The sequence below is a fragment of the Mastigoproctus giganteus genome, chromosome 4, assembly GCF_048544385.1.
Source record: "Mastigoproctus giganteus isolate SK-2022 chromosome 4, ASM4854438v1, whole genome shotgun sequence".
In the NCBI taxonomy this organism is placed as follows: domain Eukaryota; kingdom Metazoa; phylum Arthropoda; class Arachnida; order Uropygi; family Thelyphonidae; genus Mastigoproctus; species Mastigoproctus giganteus.
The window spans coordinates 169,333,311-169,349,302 of NC_143578.1; the positions used below are offsets into that span (position 1 = coordinate 169,333,311).

At 38.7% G+C, this 15,992-nt stretch overlaps 1 protein-coding gene across 1 annotated transcript; it reads right to left on the reverse strand.

Moving 5' to 3' along the window:
* Window positions 1-593: 593 nt before the first annotated feature.
* LOC150087188 (uncharacterized) lies at window positions 594-14,425 on the reverse strand. Its single transcript, XM_090372403.1, has 3 exons — window positions 14,088-14,425; window positions 2,991-3,232; window positions 594-734 (listed from the first exon to the last, which is right to left on the reverse strand). The coding sequence occupies exons 1-3, from the start codon at window positions 14,398-14,400 to the stop codon at window positions 594-596; spliced, it is 696 nt and encodes a 231-aa protein (XP_090228529.1). The 5' UTR covers window positions 14,401-14,425.
* Window positions 14,426-15,992: the final 1,567 nt, after the last annotated feature.

The following is a 15,992-nucleotide window of genomic DNA, read 5'->3' on the forward strand; positions in this document are numbered from 1 at the left end:
TGTCACAAGTCTACTTACCCTTCTTTGAACCCTTTTTTAGAAGTTTTGTTATTCTCAAGTGTGGCCTCCAGACCTGAACACATATTCTAAATGTCATCTTACCATTATCTTATGCAAAGGTATGATGACATCCTCTTCCTTACCTTTGTGCTTAGGTCCTATTTGCCAATTTATGACAGACAGGACATACGTGCCTTTCTCCCCTATTCCTGCTTATACTGAATGGAAATTTTCACGTCGAAGACAATTGCAATCTGCCTTTTTTGTCCTGAATCGCTCTTAACTCCTTCCCCCTAACAAATAATAAGGGGAGTGGAGCTAAAATTGGAACAAGTGGAAGGAAACCTACTACACAGTGAAAGGTTTCCTTCCACTTGGCCATAAAATCATGATAATAATAAAAATAGTGAAAAAATCAAATATAAACAAATAATATAAAGAAAAACAATAAAATCACCTATAAATAAAAAATCATTCACCCTTGCTCGCCAATACCATCTAAAAGTATAAAGACTCTCGTCATACTCTACACAATCTTCTAGTCTGTGGACAACTCCCTCTCTCATTATACCCTTACTTCCAGCTACCTCACACTACACGAATTCCATACAGGCATGCATAATTCCTGAATTCTGGAAAGCTTTTCCGCGCTCGGCCTCTTTTTGATATGAAGCAATGCCTCTTTCATCTTCCCAATCCTTCCTTAATACCACAATGCAAGTCATCATCATTCCCTATTTATAGGTCATATCACATTCCGTTAGCCCTATTATATCAGCGAGGGGAGGTTCGTTGCCAGTAGTTCAAATTCACTCATTTTATTGAAGACACTCCTGAGATTACTGCAGATACCCTGACACACCTCGAAGTTATTCAAACTAGTTTCACTAACATTAGCGTCCAATGTTGCGAGCATCCTTTCATCTAGTACATTTCCCTCCATCGAATTATATTCATGAAGTATAACGCATCATTATCGCTAAGTTCTAGAAAGCAATTTGGATTTAAAAGAGGGAAATCTACTGAGGCTTCTATGCATGTTCAAGCTTCTAGTGCGAGTACGTCCTGTGCATGTTTGTCGATTTCAAAGGAGCTTTTGATGCCCTTTTCTGGGATTCGATCCGCCACAGGGTTCAAACTGTTGAAATTACGGGAAATTTGTATTTTTCCAATCGGAAAGTAATTCCAATTAGAAAAATAATTCATCCAGGTTGCATCCTAGGTATTGATATAGAGGTCATCTGTTAATGTTGAACTGGATGAATATTTGCTTCAGGAAATGGATGTTGTGGACACTTTGCTTTTGCTGATGATTTGGTGTTTGCCGTTTATGGACACGTTTGAAAACAGACCGAGGACCTCTAGAGCTGAGGAACTGTTGATAGATTGGTCTGATGCAGATAATTTATTAATATCTGATACGAAAAATGTCTTAATGCTGCTTAAAAGGTAGCTTAGTGATACTTTTATTTCTTTACCTGTTTACGTGTTTTTTGAAGAATAAGATCAAATCCTCCACGCTAATCTCTTGAGATTAGCGTGGAGGATTGTGCAAAAGATGTATAAATCTTTTGCACAATTGCTTGTTTGTTCCCATTATGACCTGTTCCCCGGATCTTTGTGTGAAAGGGTTGTTAATGTTGCTATTAAAAAACCATCTTTTGTCCGCTCACCGATCGAAACCTATTGGGCTATCGATGTGCCAAAAGGAATTCTGTCTGAATCGTTGCTACAGATTTGTTGGGATTCTATCGAAGTGAAGCCTGATTTATTAAGGTATATTTAAGTTTAAGTAACGATAATTTAACTTGCTTTCTCGCATCTTGGTACGTTGCAATGTTTTTCGTTCGTGTATAAATATAACTTAAGTCACGTGTTTTAGAAAAAGCTGGAAAAATCCCTTAGCAATCAGGGAAAAGTAGTGATGAAGTTTGGGTGTGGAGTGTAGTTTGTATGCAATTTGAAGGTGAAATTTTTAATATAGGTAAGATCTTATAGGAATTGAGATTTGGAGCGTATAGCACGGCAATTTAAATAACCTACTTTTCATTGAAGTTGGCAAATTCCTATACTGAAAGTTAAAATGATGGCAGCGTTAAGACCATATTTTCAGATCATAATTCTTCTGGTTTCTGTTACTTTCTGCTCGTTCATTTCTTAGACTCTTTCTTGTTCTTCTCACATATTTAATAGGTCCCATTCAGTTACAACTCCTTGGAATTCCACTTATGGAAATTATCTTTAATAACTGCTTTGTATCTGGGTTGTGTAGTCTTTATTATCGAGTTTTCCGATTGGAGTCTTTTGACCACTCTAGTCCCATCAATGAGAGATACAAGCAGTGCAATAGGATGACCAAGCGGTATAAAACATTATTAAAAAAGCAATGATTTTTCTTTTCTGATTTTTGCTTACATTTCGTAAACCAGTCTACTTTTCAGGGTAATTAGAAGAACTGTAGTTCTCAGAAGTATGTTTTTGGAATGGCACAGCTGTTTGACCACTAAAATTCCTTGAATTCGGAGCCAAGGTGAATGCGCGCAGAAGGATGAAGAAAGTTACAAGTACCTTCAGGACTGTACTAATTGTTCCCAAGATATTTAAGTTCTAGTTCATTGCCATGGGACAGAAGATCGTGGTTGCTAGCTCTTCTTCCATACTGTTTGCAAAACCCGCGCTAGTTTCAAATCTCAACGTAACAGTTGATAAGTTCACTAATTCATTAGTTTTTTTAATGGCATTGTAGTTCAGTTAGCCGGTCTCGCAAGAATTAGATTTTTCTGATGCAAAATCTAGTTTTCCATCCAGAAAAAGAGCCAAACAAAATATACAATACAATTTTCAAACGAATACATTTGATGCTTCAGGTATTTGACACCTCGAGAAAACAAAACGACCATGAGGCAGACCTGCCTAAGTATTTAAGAAAATAGAAAGATGAAAGTGAAGAAATACCAGTTCATATTATAACTATTATAAATTCTACTTACGCTGTTTCGTTTGGAAAATTCCCTAAGTTCCTCTACAGGTTCGGTCACTTTTAAGTGATACGGCTTCGGAGGTAGGTATGGACTAAGGTCGGCAGCACAGTACTGACCTTTGAAGAGTTCTTTCATTGGCTTAGACTTCCTTTCGTCAAATGCAACAATATCAAGACATTCGGTATAGGAACCAAGCGAAGACAACGCCCCATTTAATATTCCATCCACTAACTTTCCGTTAGCATCAATCACTGCAACAGAAAACCACTATTCAAAACTTATTAGTTTTTATTCAATAATATACATTATAGAGTTAAATCCAATGACGACGTATATGCAACGTATTATAAAACAAATCAAATAGCAGTGCATTTAAGAATAATACATATATACATCCGTATATATGTATTATTCTTAAATAATACACAGACAACCCATTATGGATGATGGGTTGTCATATATATACACAGACAACCCATTATGGATGATGCTTAGATGATGTTTAAACGTGGCAAAAGAGGCGATTATTTTGTTTATACAAGAATTAAAGATTAATCCGGAAAGTCAAGTTGAATTTTCACAGTGTATATGAAATTTGGGTAATTTATGAAAAGCATCTATTTGAGAGTTGTTTAGAACAATGAAGGCACTCAGTAAAGGACTGTTTTTGCTGTAGTCAGCCTGCATTTGATTGAAAAGAGAAAAAGGGAACGAATTGAAGTGAAAGGAACAGAAACAGTTATATTTTATAAATAGCTTGTATATAATATTTTATAAGCAAAGGTTTTCTTGAGCAAAGGTTTTGTTGTTCTGGGCCCATATAGATAAAGCATATTCAAGAATTAGCAAGACAGTAGCGACATATAAATGTCTAGTAACCATTTCATTACTGAAGTATAAGCGAATCTCTTGATAAATCCAAGAACCTTATACGTCTTCTTAAAAATGTTTCCAAAATATCAGGGAAAAAAGAGATAAAACGACACTCTTTAGTCCTCATTGTGAATTTTTCGTGGAAAGATAATGGTAGATTATGTGGAAATGTCATGTTAACAAATAATTCGTGAACTACAACTTCTGGTTTTGGTGAATGACTGAGAAGGAAACTTCCTGTGAAATATTCGCTTGTGAGCAAAACATGTTATAATCGAATTCCACGTCGACACTTTTTTAAAATGAACTGAAATTGTGCATGTGATCAAATACCCAAAAGGAAATGAATATAAGAGAGCAATAGTTAAAACACTTTTGCAGTAGTCGCATAAGGGGTGCTCGACGGGTTTTCTGTCGGTTCTTACAGTGCGTAGACACTGTGTACCGAGCGAAGGATGTTTGTTGTTGAATCTTGCTAAGTACAAATACCCAAATAAATTTCAGTGATTGAAGGTAGCGCGAAAGAGCAGGTTAGTGCAATGGGGGAGGAAAGGTCCTTGTAAGAACTACACCTATTCCGAATCCACCTTCAGTTCGGGCATAACCTTCATTGTCTCCAATTCATGATGCCTTTGCCATCGTGAGTACTGCCTTCTTTAGTTCGTGTGATCATCTTCACCACCATCTTTGACATGGACCGTATGTCAAAGACCTTAATCACACCGTATGCTAAATTACCACCATGCTTTCCAGTCTACTTCTAGCCATACACTGGTTCTGATGTGGGATTATATTGCTGGCGCCGGTTATCCCATACCTCTGCCGTGGTTGATGTTAGTTATGGCTCGTCTCCTCGTGGCGTAGACAAGTAAAAAAAAAAAAAAAAAAAAAAAAAGGTAAACTGCAGCCATTATTAATCCACTGCAGGATCGAAGCCGCCTCCTCTCCTATAGTTGAGGGAAATGGACCATAATCTGCCAAGGTGGTCCAGTGCAGGTTGGCAGATCGAGCGTATTTAGCAGTCAGGGGCTTGAACCCCGGCTACTCAAAGAACGTGTGCTACAGCAATCCTGCTCCTGACCATTCGACTACGGAGGCCTGCTACCAGGCCTCCGTAGTCGAGTAACATACTCCCATCGAACACATATGGGACGCTCTAGGAAGACGCCTAGCGGCACGCTCACACCCACCAGAAAATGTTCACCAGCTGAAGATGGCGCTGTCAGAGGAATGGGCGATGTTACCGCAAGAACGTATCAACAACATTGTATCTAAGTATGGACAGGCGGTGCAAAGACATTAGGGGTGGCCATATCTCCAACTAAAGACCACCTCTTCCGTTTGTTCCAACTTTGGCAGTAATGCATCTGTATCATGACAGCCAGTGCTATGTTGCCATTTTTGAACAAAGTCCCTCTGTATTGTATTGTTTCCTTCATCATTTCTGTACCTCACGAGGTTCCTTTGGTATGCTTTTCCCATATCCAAGCCACTCCAATGAGAAGCTACAGGTGAAAACCTGACTGGTCCTTAAATTTTGCACACCAGTGTAGAAGCTTAAGATATCTATAATACAAGCTCTACCGCCGTGAATGATCTTCGAGGGTAATACTCACTTTGTTTGATACACCTGAAAGGCAATTTGTTCTCGTTTCCAAATGTGCGTGTCTATAAGTATATGCTTAATTTCATGTAGAATTCTTGCAGGCACCGAACAGCGTGTTACAGTTTCAAAAATATAAAATTAAAAGAGATAAAAATATACGCTGCACTGATTCAAATATTACACAATAGCTCTCACGGATATGCCCCCTTTATCAATTATAAAACTGACAGATATTACTTCAGGTATAATTTAAAACAGGAACGATGGGATAATGGGAAGTTAAACGTCATAGATAATGTACACTGATGCCTTGACAACCACAGTCCCCATGGAGACTTGAGGACCACGGTCACACCTGCAAGCGATTTCAAGAAAATTCAGGTGCCCTTGCGCAAACCCGTTTTGTTGACTCGCAGATCGTTGTTACTGAGAGATCAAGGTTTACCGTTACTGGCGACTCAACGGATCTCAACCTGATGAATGTCCTTGAGTTTTCTCTCCTTCTTCCTCACGATCCTAAACGCATCAGTTTTAAAGACTATTTTTAGTTTTAAATATGAACAGTAAATACATTTTCTAAATACAATAATCTATTTACATTCTATGCACAATTAATATAAAATAAAGTGACTTTGGAGAGAAACATTTCCACTTCAGGAATTTAAGACAGTTTATGAGGATTTGATCGGTCTCTTGTTAAGGTCACACGCTGATGGTGATGGATTCTTCAGTGATGGTAAAAAGGAGACCGGCCGGCACTGTCCCATTCGTTGTAAAGATGACCGAAAAATTCTGTTCTGTGATGACGGAGTTCGAGCAGAATTCTGCTCAGCAACTTCCGTTGTTTATTTCAAATAAAAGTTGTAAATGATGACATTCGCGGCAATGAATAAGAAGTTGCACGTGGTGTGTGTGTGTGTGTGTGTGTGTGTGTGTGTGTGTGTGTGTGTGTGTGTGTGTGTGTGTGTGTGTGCGCTCAGAGTGAAGCAGGTACCATGGGTGTGTAAATGTGCTTGCTAAGTAGTGCATATAGCATGCTCAAGAAATAATCACTCCTTTCTTCGGATGATATTCGTATGGAATTTGTTATTTTCTAAAGCAGCTAGCGGTAACCCAACTGCAAATTGATTTATATTGTCTCTGTTTTAATTTAACACTAATTTTAATACCCATAGTGAATATTTCCCCAGAACTGTTTCAGAAAAGAAACAAAGATTAATGTCGAAGTAATTATAAAAACCTTTCTCTGGCTCCCTTTGCTGCTAGCTAAGGTTTAAATAAAGCTTATTGCAAAAGGAATCGAGTCAAAAGCTTTGTCTTTGATTTATTCAAGTTCAAAGAGCATTCCGGGCAGTGGGACATCAGCAAATTATTATATAGATAGCACCGGTTGAAAGGAACTGTCTCGTCCCTGTCTGTGTGGTTAACCACACAGACAGGGACGAGACCTCCTTGAACAAGGTCATTCCTCAAATTCCAATGACTCCTCGTTTGTTTTTAAATTTGTCTCATGCAAGCAAAAACAAATTGTCTCATATTTAAGCAGGATGACCATGATGTCATCTGTATTTCGCCAGAGCCATATTCCGCTATTAGTGACTTTGTGGCAACTTTGTCTCCAAAGTCACTTGTTGTGGCCACTCTTTGGTTCAGTGATTCAGTATCTTGGCCCCCCCACATAACGGCCTACGATTCAACCAGCAATAAATATGCTCAGAAGTAAATGCCAGCACTACACGAGCATCATACCAACATCTCGATCAGCCTTACTCCTGTTCCTCAGACCCGGAGAGTAAAGACATGATTTCCGCACGAATGACCCTCGCAGCCAGCCTACTAGTCGATTGATCCTGGACAAGCCGGCCCCGGGTGCCAAGCATTTCAGTGGCCAAGTGATTCTTACGTGTTTTTAATGCGTTTTTCCTCCCAGCGACAGAGTTTTCCCTTGTTTTTCTCGTAGTATTAAAATTTTCTGTTAAGTAGCTCTACTTACTTAAAAGAACTAAGAAGAGAGCCCAGAAGGCAAGTACCTTTTTCTTTAATTTAGCTAGCCGTACTAACTTACTCTATGCTTGGCCACCAAGCGGCACTGCTCCTGCCTACTCCGTGGCGGGGCCGGTAACCTGGGTGGTAAAGGCAAACTCCCAGGGCCAAAAGGAGCCATCATAGATAAAAATCATTATCCAAACTCATAGCCTTTGAGCTCAAGAGCGGAAGCTTCTTACACTGACCATGACTCAAGTCAACCTAAAGGGCTGCGAAGAGAAGCAGATGTCATGACTATTGTCCAAACTTCCTGGTGATTCATTCCCTATCCGCCCAACCTGTGGGTAACTTATCACCATTTTTAATTCAGAAAATTTTGGTGTCTATTGCTGGATCACCAAAAATGGTTAAAATACTGCAATCCGGAGACCTTCTGATTGAAACAGCCACCTCAAAACATTCTGAGCGGCTGTTAAAAAACAACAACATTTGGTGGGTTGACAGTAGAAATTACTCCCCACAAAACACTAAATTCATCAAAAGGTGTAATCAGTGAGTGGGACCTAATTACAGTCTCAGAAGAAGAACTACTCCAAGAACTCAGCAGTCAGAAAGTAATAAATGTAAAACGGATAATGACGAAAAAAATATGGAAATCTTACCCCAACAAATCCATTATTCTGACATTTAGCACTCCAGACTTACCATCCTCTATTAAAGCTGGTTATTTAAACTGTCGTATTCGACCATACATCCAAAATCCTGTTCGTTGCTTTAAATGTCGAAAATACGGTCATTCCCAGCAGGCTTGTCGAGGGGAAGCCATATGTCCCATCTGCGGTTCTAAAGATCACACCCAAGCGGATTGTTCAGTCAAAACCCGTTTGTCCAAACTGCAAAGGAAGCCATCCAGCCTTTTCCAAAACTTGTGAGCTATGGATAACAGGAAAGAAAATTCAAAAATACAAATTTGAAAATAAAATCGCGTTTCCTGAGGCACGTAGACAAGTTATGTTGACCATGCCTAATGGTCGTTCGTATGCAGCTCGCACTTGAAACTTTGTTTCTACTGCAGCTCAAATGGGTGTATCAGTTCCGCCTAACACCTCTTTAGCGAATTGGCTTAAATCTATACTTTCAACGCTAAACAAGATAATCCTCCAAAAAAAAATTAGCGAAGCCACAAATACTCCACTCAGCATTCCTACTCATACCCCATTGGTCCCAGTTGAAAAAGAACAATTAAAATCTGAATCAGTCTAAAAAAAAAATGGAATTTCCCACCAAAAGTATGGATGTAGATGAGCTGCTAGATATTGGGGAGCCCATTCTAGAACTTCATGCAGATGACACCATGGATATTGGACGCCCCACATTCTCAAAAAAGGACCGGAAAATATCTCCCACGTACAAACAACAGTAAGATGAATCATCCTCAGGCAAACCTAAATAATGGATAACATCATACAATGGAATTGCAGAGGACTAAGCAGTCATTCTAATGGCTTAAGAGATTTAATAGCCCAATTCAATCCCATAAGTGTATGCTTACAGGAAACATTCTTGTCACCCCAAGTTTTGCCAAAATTTAAGTTATACCATTTACAGACGAGATAGGAACTCAGAATCACCTGCACGTGGAGGAGTTGCTATTCTTGTTAACGCTAGCATACCACCCAGGCCGATCCAATTGATAACTACCCTAGAAGCTGTGGCAGCTCGCCTTGCAGTTGGTACATCATTTACCATTATTTCCATTTATATTACGCCATCTGCACCACTTCTGCTTTCAGAACTTGACAACCTCATTGCACAACTACCAACTCCAATTTGTCTTTTTGATGACTTTAGTGGACACCATCCGTTGTGGAGATCTGCCACAATGGATAGAAGAGGCAAACTGATGGAGGAATTCATGCATAATAAGATTTCCACTTCAAAAACCTGAAAGAATTTAATTTCACACCTGAAGAAATCTCACAAGAGATCACTTTCCAATTTAAAACTAATTCCAAATCAAAGAAGACTTCTAATTGGATGTTTGAGTTTACCCCATGCATTTTATTTCAGCTATTTCGACTTTACACCGGTTATTTATTGAGTGGACTGCTCACTGATTTAAGCCTTTTCATTGTTTGTGATGAAGTGATATTATGGTCTTGCTTTCAGACACACTTCAAGTGCATGTAAACAAGAAAGACCTTATGGACATTGTGGCAAAGAAGGCCATATCTTTTCTGGGTGCGTCAGCAAGGATCAATCGCCTGTCTGAATTAATTGCAAGAGGCGCAGTAATCATTCGATCAGAGATATCAACTGCCTGAAGGCTCAAGACATTAAGACAACGAACAATTCCCTTCTAATATCACATTCTTATCGAGTTCAAGCGCTTCCCAGCCAAATATCTCGACTGTCAACTTAAAACCTCTGCAAGCCAATGCTCGCCATTGGCTTGCAGAAGATTTAAAACTGGCAGGAGCTACGTCATCTGTCTGAGGAGGAACGCATTGACATTCTTATTCTTCAAGAACCATATCATAGTAAGAATAAATTGTCGGATATCCTTGTTCTTCTCGGATTTTATAACCAACTTGTCCAGATCGATACAAAGGTAACTACAGTAATATTTAATAAAAATGTTGACGTTTTACTTTTGTCTTGTAACTTCTCAGCATTCCATTTACATTCAAGTCTTGAGCCCTCATCACTCTCCTTATGTTATTTCAATGTATCGCCCTCCGTCATCTGACATAATTTCTCGCTTACATTACATCGATTTCGTATTCAGTTTATGAGGCCTGTTCCACTGTTAATTTTACTCGACTCAAACTCCAAGTCTGCATTGTGGCATAGTTCTTTCACAGATGCTCGGGGATTACTGCTTCTATTCCCATCAGCTTACTGTCTTGAATCAATCAAACCAGCCGTATATCTTTTCTAATCCCTTGGATGAATCAAATATAAAAACTTTTCTCTGGCCACAGCCCGTATTGTTCCTTATATTACTGACTGGCACGTAGAAACTGACCCAACAAAAAGTGACTATCTCTCTATCGTGTTCCTGCAGGGATCAACTCTTCCTCTTCAACAACCTCTTCGTAATCTCATAAATTACTCTCCTAGAAACATAAAATGGGATCGTTTTAATCGTTCCGTTCTCTCTCAGTTGCCTGAAGACAACTTAGAAAATTTTAATTCTCTTACCACCGAACAACTAGTACTGCAGATTCAAAACATTATCATTACTGCAATTCAGAAATCTCCTCATAAAAATAAGCTAAAAATTAACTGCACACCTTGGTGGAACAACGAACTTTCTTATACTCGGAAACTTGCATACAAAGCGAGAAAATTTTCTGCGCAAACGGCGTATTTGGCCTCAAGAAGTTAACATATTACATGAAGAATACAAAACTCTCAAAATAAAATAGGTAAAATTGATTTATGAAAGCAAATTGCAATCCTGGCACAATTTTGTCCGTCCATCTGGGAATAATAATCCTTGGAGTATTTTTTATAAAATTACTAAAAATAAAATGATCCCAAGTGACATTTTTTACTCCATTACCCGCAACATTATGGAAACTCTTACATTAACAGACTCCATAAATGCCATCATATACGTATACCAAATGCTACTTAATGATGATTTCACTATTGACACTTCATATCTATTCGAGATTTAAACCAAAAATACCTTCCTTTAAAAGAAACAAGTCCATTCACTTGTCTTGAAACTTCCTTTAAAAGAAACAAGTCCTGAAAAATTTCAGTCAAACAAACGTCCTGGCGATGACCTTATTGATATTCATGAAACATTTTTATGATCCAAGGACAAACTTCTACTTAAATTTTTCAACAACTGATTACATCCTGGAAAGTTGCCAAAACCATGGAAACACGACATTCTTAAGAGTTTCCATAAACCTACGGTCCCCATAGCCTTGCTCTCTCTCACCTTGGAAACATGTTAGAGAGAACTAATCACTAATTAAATTACCACACTGCAGGCTCCATAGCTTCTCTTCAATACGGTTTTAGGCAAGGGCTTGGATGCGAAGACGCGTTATTAGAACTTCACCTTATTGATAGCTTCACTTCCAAGTACGTTATGGCGATCTTTATCGACTTTGCGGGCGCATTTGATACCTTATGGTGAGAGAGTGCCTCAGCAGACTTCGTTCCAATCATTGCTCTCTTCAGATTTATAAACTTGTTAGAAATTACTTTGCTGATCGCACTGCTACGGTCAACATTAAAAGCACGAAGATTCACAGATCTGTCTTCCGTGGTTGCCCCCAAGGATGAATTTTGGGGCCCTTGATTTGGAACCTAGTTCTTGATGATTGACTGCTTAAAAAGACTGAATTTCAAAATGTGCAACAACTTGCATATGCAGATGACCTTGACATTTTGGTGAATGGAAACTCAAGATTTAATTTAGAACTTTATGCCAATAAAGTACTCCTTGAACTATCGTCTTGGTCCTCTAAGAACAAATTGAATTTAGTGCCAACCAAATCGAAGATTATGATTTTTAAACACAAAGTAGACTATGGCAGACCACCAGTTGTAAAACTTGACAAGAAATCACTTCCACTTGTCCGAAGCACCAAATTTTTAAGAGTCATCATCGACGACCGCTTTTCCTTTACTGCACATATTCAACAACTGACCGTCAAAGTTAAGTTTTACGCAGTGCTGCTTCGAATTACCAGACAAGACTGGGGGTTGAACACCAAAACTCTACATCTTTTCTAAAATGCTGCCATAATCCCAATTACAACCTATGCTACCAGCCTTTGGTTTAGACGTACTGCATTTAAAACTGTACAAACTAAGTTATCCACTATTCAACGTTGTTTTCTCCTTGGTCTGCTTCACGTTTCCCGAACAGTATCAACTCCAGCTCTACAGACTCTTGCAGGCACTATACCACTTGACCTGCACGTTGTGTTTAGAGGGCTTTGCTTTTACATCTGCAATAGGCATTTCTACGGAATTTCAGGGAATCGTTGTCAATCCATACTCAGGTTGATCCCAAAACTGAACGAACCCGATGCTGGAATTTGTTAGTGAACACCTGGCAGAATAGATGGAATTCTACCGAAAAAGGAGCTATTACCAAAAAATTTCGTTTCCGATGTAACTACACTACTTTCATCATCCACAAGAAAATGGTTTTAACTCTCACTGTTTACCTCCTACGTACTAACTGGGCATGGTTCGCTTAACGCAAAACTGTACCAATTCAGGCTTTCTAATACAGTCTCCTGTCGATGTAGGCTACCGGGAGACTCTTTTCACGTCCTTTTGGAATGCTCCATTTACGAGGACCTAAGATTGGCTCTTATGGCAACAGTACCAAACTTGTCTCCTGGATGCGAGGAGCTACTCATATCTATCAATAATTTCCAAGCCCTTCAAACCTTGTGCGATGCTGATTTTAATCGCAGGAAGACCAACGCCAATGTTAATGCAAGCAATCAAATTGAAAACACATCATAAATCATAATACAGCCTGTTGCCTCATCTGTCGTCCTGATGACGTCACGTACAAATTTTGCTGGCTTTCAAGGACACGCGAAAAAGATTTTAGCAGATGCTGCATTTCTCTGGCTCTTTTATCAAGACTCTGCGTAAATAAATCCATCCTATGCACAGTGATACCGTCATCAACCAGTGACTTCTGATACCACTCCAGATTAACAGAACAGATTTATATCTAGAACTTGTTCCTGCCTTGCAGATCTTGTTGAACATGGATAAAGACATCTTTTTTCTTAACTTTGTTTTCTTCTTTATTGCTTCGTCTTCTGCTATTCCCAAAAGTGTAATTCTAATAATTAATTTTTAAAATATTTATTTGCTGTTGTATTATAAAAATAACGTAGTCAGTGAGCTATGCATGAGCAATATCTGTTCTTACATTCCCTTTCTTTTCCTATTTCGCCAACATCTATTATTAAAATTAATGGGGAAATCCTGCTCACCTTCTTCACCTATAATAAGCGGGTTGTCAAACGCTGCAATAAGTTGCCTTTCAAGTGGCAGAGGTAGTGAGTCTGGCTAAGTTCAAAGCGGACTCAGATGGGTACCACGAAGGAATGGGAATAGCATGAATCGGATTTAATTAAAACTGGCTAAACGCTTTACGTCTTAATCTGTGTTCAATGTATTACTCCCCACTTAATAAGACCGTCGTCAATAGAATTAAAAAAAAAAAAAAAAAAAAAAACAGAAGCAACAGGTACTCACAAGAGAATATCAAGGGATCCCACTTGTATTGCCCGTCCACTTGGAACATTGTCCATTCGTTGCCACCCCAATTCCAGCCTTGGGGAGGCGCTACGAATGACCAACGCTCCATCAACCCCAATGCCAGCTTTCAGGTGGTTCACAAAATATTCATGAGGGAGACTGTGTCAAAAGCATTTCGAAAATCAAAACGAACAATATCAAAATTGAATCTTCCTCTCTTCTCATAATACTTTACAAGATTGGCCAGAACAAAAGATAAAGAGAATTTGAATGTATTCTTCAATTACTTTAAAATTATGGAAATCAAAATTACCTTTAAAGGCCAAAATACAAAGTTAGATAAAGCGAATGGTAAAAAATAAAATTAAAAAATAACTCACTGCGGAAGGCCCAAGGGGTGAGATTCCTTAAGGCAGAAATAAACTTTAACAGGCTGCTCATACATTTCGAAGTAATGTTGAAGTCGTCCGATTGACGTACTATGTTCGGTAACATCCGCTTGATGAGACTCCTAACGCCTTCTTTTAACTTTGTCTCCATCTTTACCCATGCCTGCTCAGCCTTAGAAGAATTCCGAGTTTGTTGTATTCCCACATTTACTCTCGATATTGCCGCTTCTGTCGCATTGCCGGCACCCACCTCAGACTTGTAGAGCACTAGCGCAGTTATCACCGCCAGTACTAAGACCTTCATCGCGTTTGCCGTACACAGACAACTTCCTTCAATGGTCTCAAGATTTCGTATAATTGCAGTGTGCGACTGAACAGAAGCAGAAACTTGTTATTCAGCTTTTTTTTTTTTTTTTTCGTTTATCGATTCTTATTTTGAAATTAACATTTCTGTCGCATGCTTTCACTGAACAACAGAAAAAAGAACGAATAGAATGAAACAAATGACCTTCACCGTCGGAGCGCCCCGCCTTTTATCACAAAACTTGCATTCCAATTTTATTGCGTTCTAATTGTGTCGATAAGAATTCAGTGCTGATTTTGGAATGTGCTTTATGGCACAAGGACTACTCTGGCCGAAGTGTATATTTCGCAGCAATTTCAGTGAGATGGCCATATTTAAAATTAAATAACTCACGCGCAATACAACAAGAGTCAAACACCACGAATAATAATAAATTAAGAAAAATCTATAAAAGAGTCCATTAGCTACATTGTGTTAATACATTGTGTTAATACTCAGTGAAAATATTTGAACATTCAGAACTCAATGTGGGATACCAAAAATGTCTAAGGAGCTTGTTTGCTGGCGAGTGAATTCATTGTTCAATGTCCATATATGAAATACAAACAGATGTCGGACGTCCCTTGGCTGACACTTTAATATTACGGGAGATTCACTCATGTGACAGGACTTTAACCAGAAATGTTAATTAATGTTAGGATGAATTCTTACAATCCTCGTCCGCGGCAATTCAAGGAAGAATCTGGAGGACATAGCTAACTGTCTTACAAGAACTTTCAACTTTGTCGACAATTCACAAACTGCAGGTTTCGACAACTAAAACATCGCAGATGCTTTTAAAATGAAAATTAGATAGAGAACGTCCACCACTTGTAAAGTATAGATGACAGACAATTAAATATACTGCAAAACATTTAGGTATTCAATTTGATGATGTCTTAAGTTTTCTGCCACATGCAAGGTACATGAAAGAGAAATGTAAGTCTTTCTTATCCCGATTAAGATAGGTAACCATGTAATTTTATACTATCACTCAATTTATATTATCATCGCTGATGCAGCTGGGGCGTGGGGACATAGGGCTAACAAGTCTGCAGTTATGAAACAGCTTCTGCAGGCCCAGCATGCTGCCCTCCTGATAATGTCACGGGCGTGTAGAACCACTTCTACAATGGCTTTGCAGGTATTATTGAGAAAATCATCTCTGCATATGAAATACAATACAGATATATGATGTATCAGCTGAAGAAATCAATACCTGTCACTTTGGATGATCTGCAACTTGACCTAGATGCTTCTTCAACATCTGAGAAGAGAAGGCTTCGTTTTTTTTTTTTTTTTTGTGTAGATACGGTCAGTCCTCGTGTTTACACTACACGAATTCGATCATACACGATTTATATATAGGGGAACGATATCTTATATAACACGAACCGAATTCGCTTATGCACGATTCGCCTTTGTGTTTACAAGAAATGGCAGTCGAACGCAGAATCACCCCAACCGAACGCAACACGATAGGAATGAAGAGAAGATTCTGAAAATGTATTTATGTCAGTGAAGGGGAAACACATTTCACCATAATAAAGTAA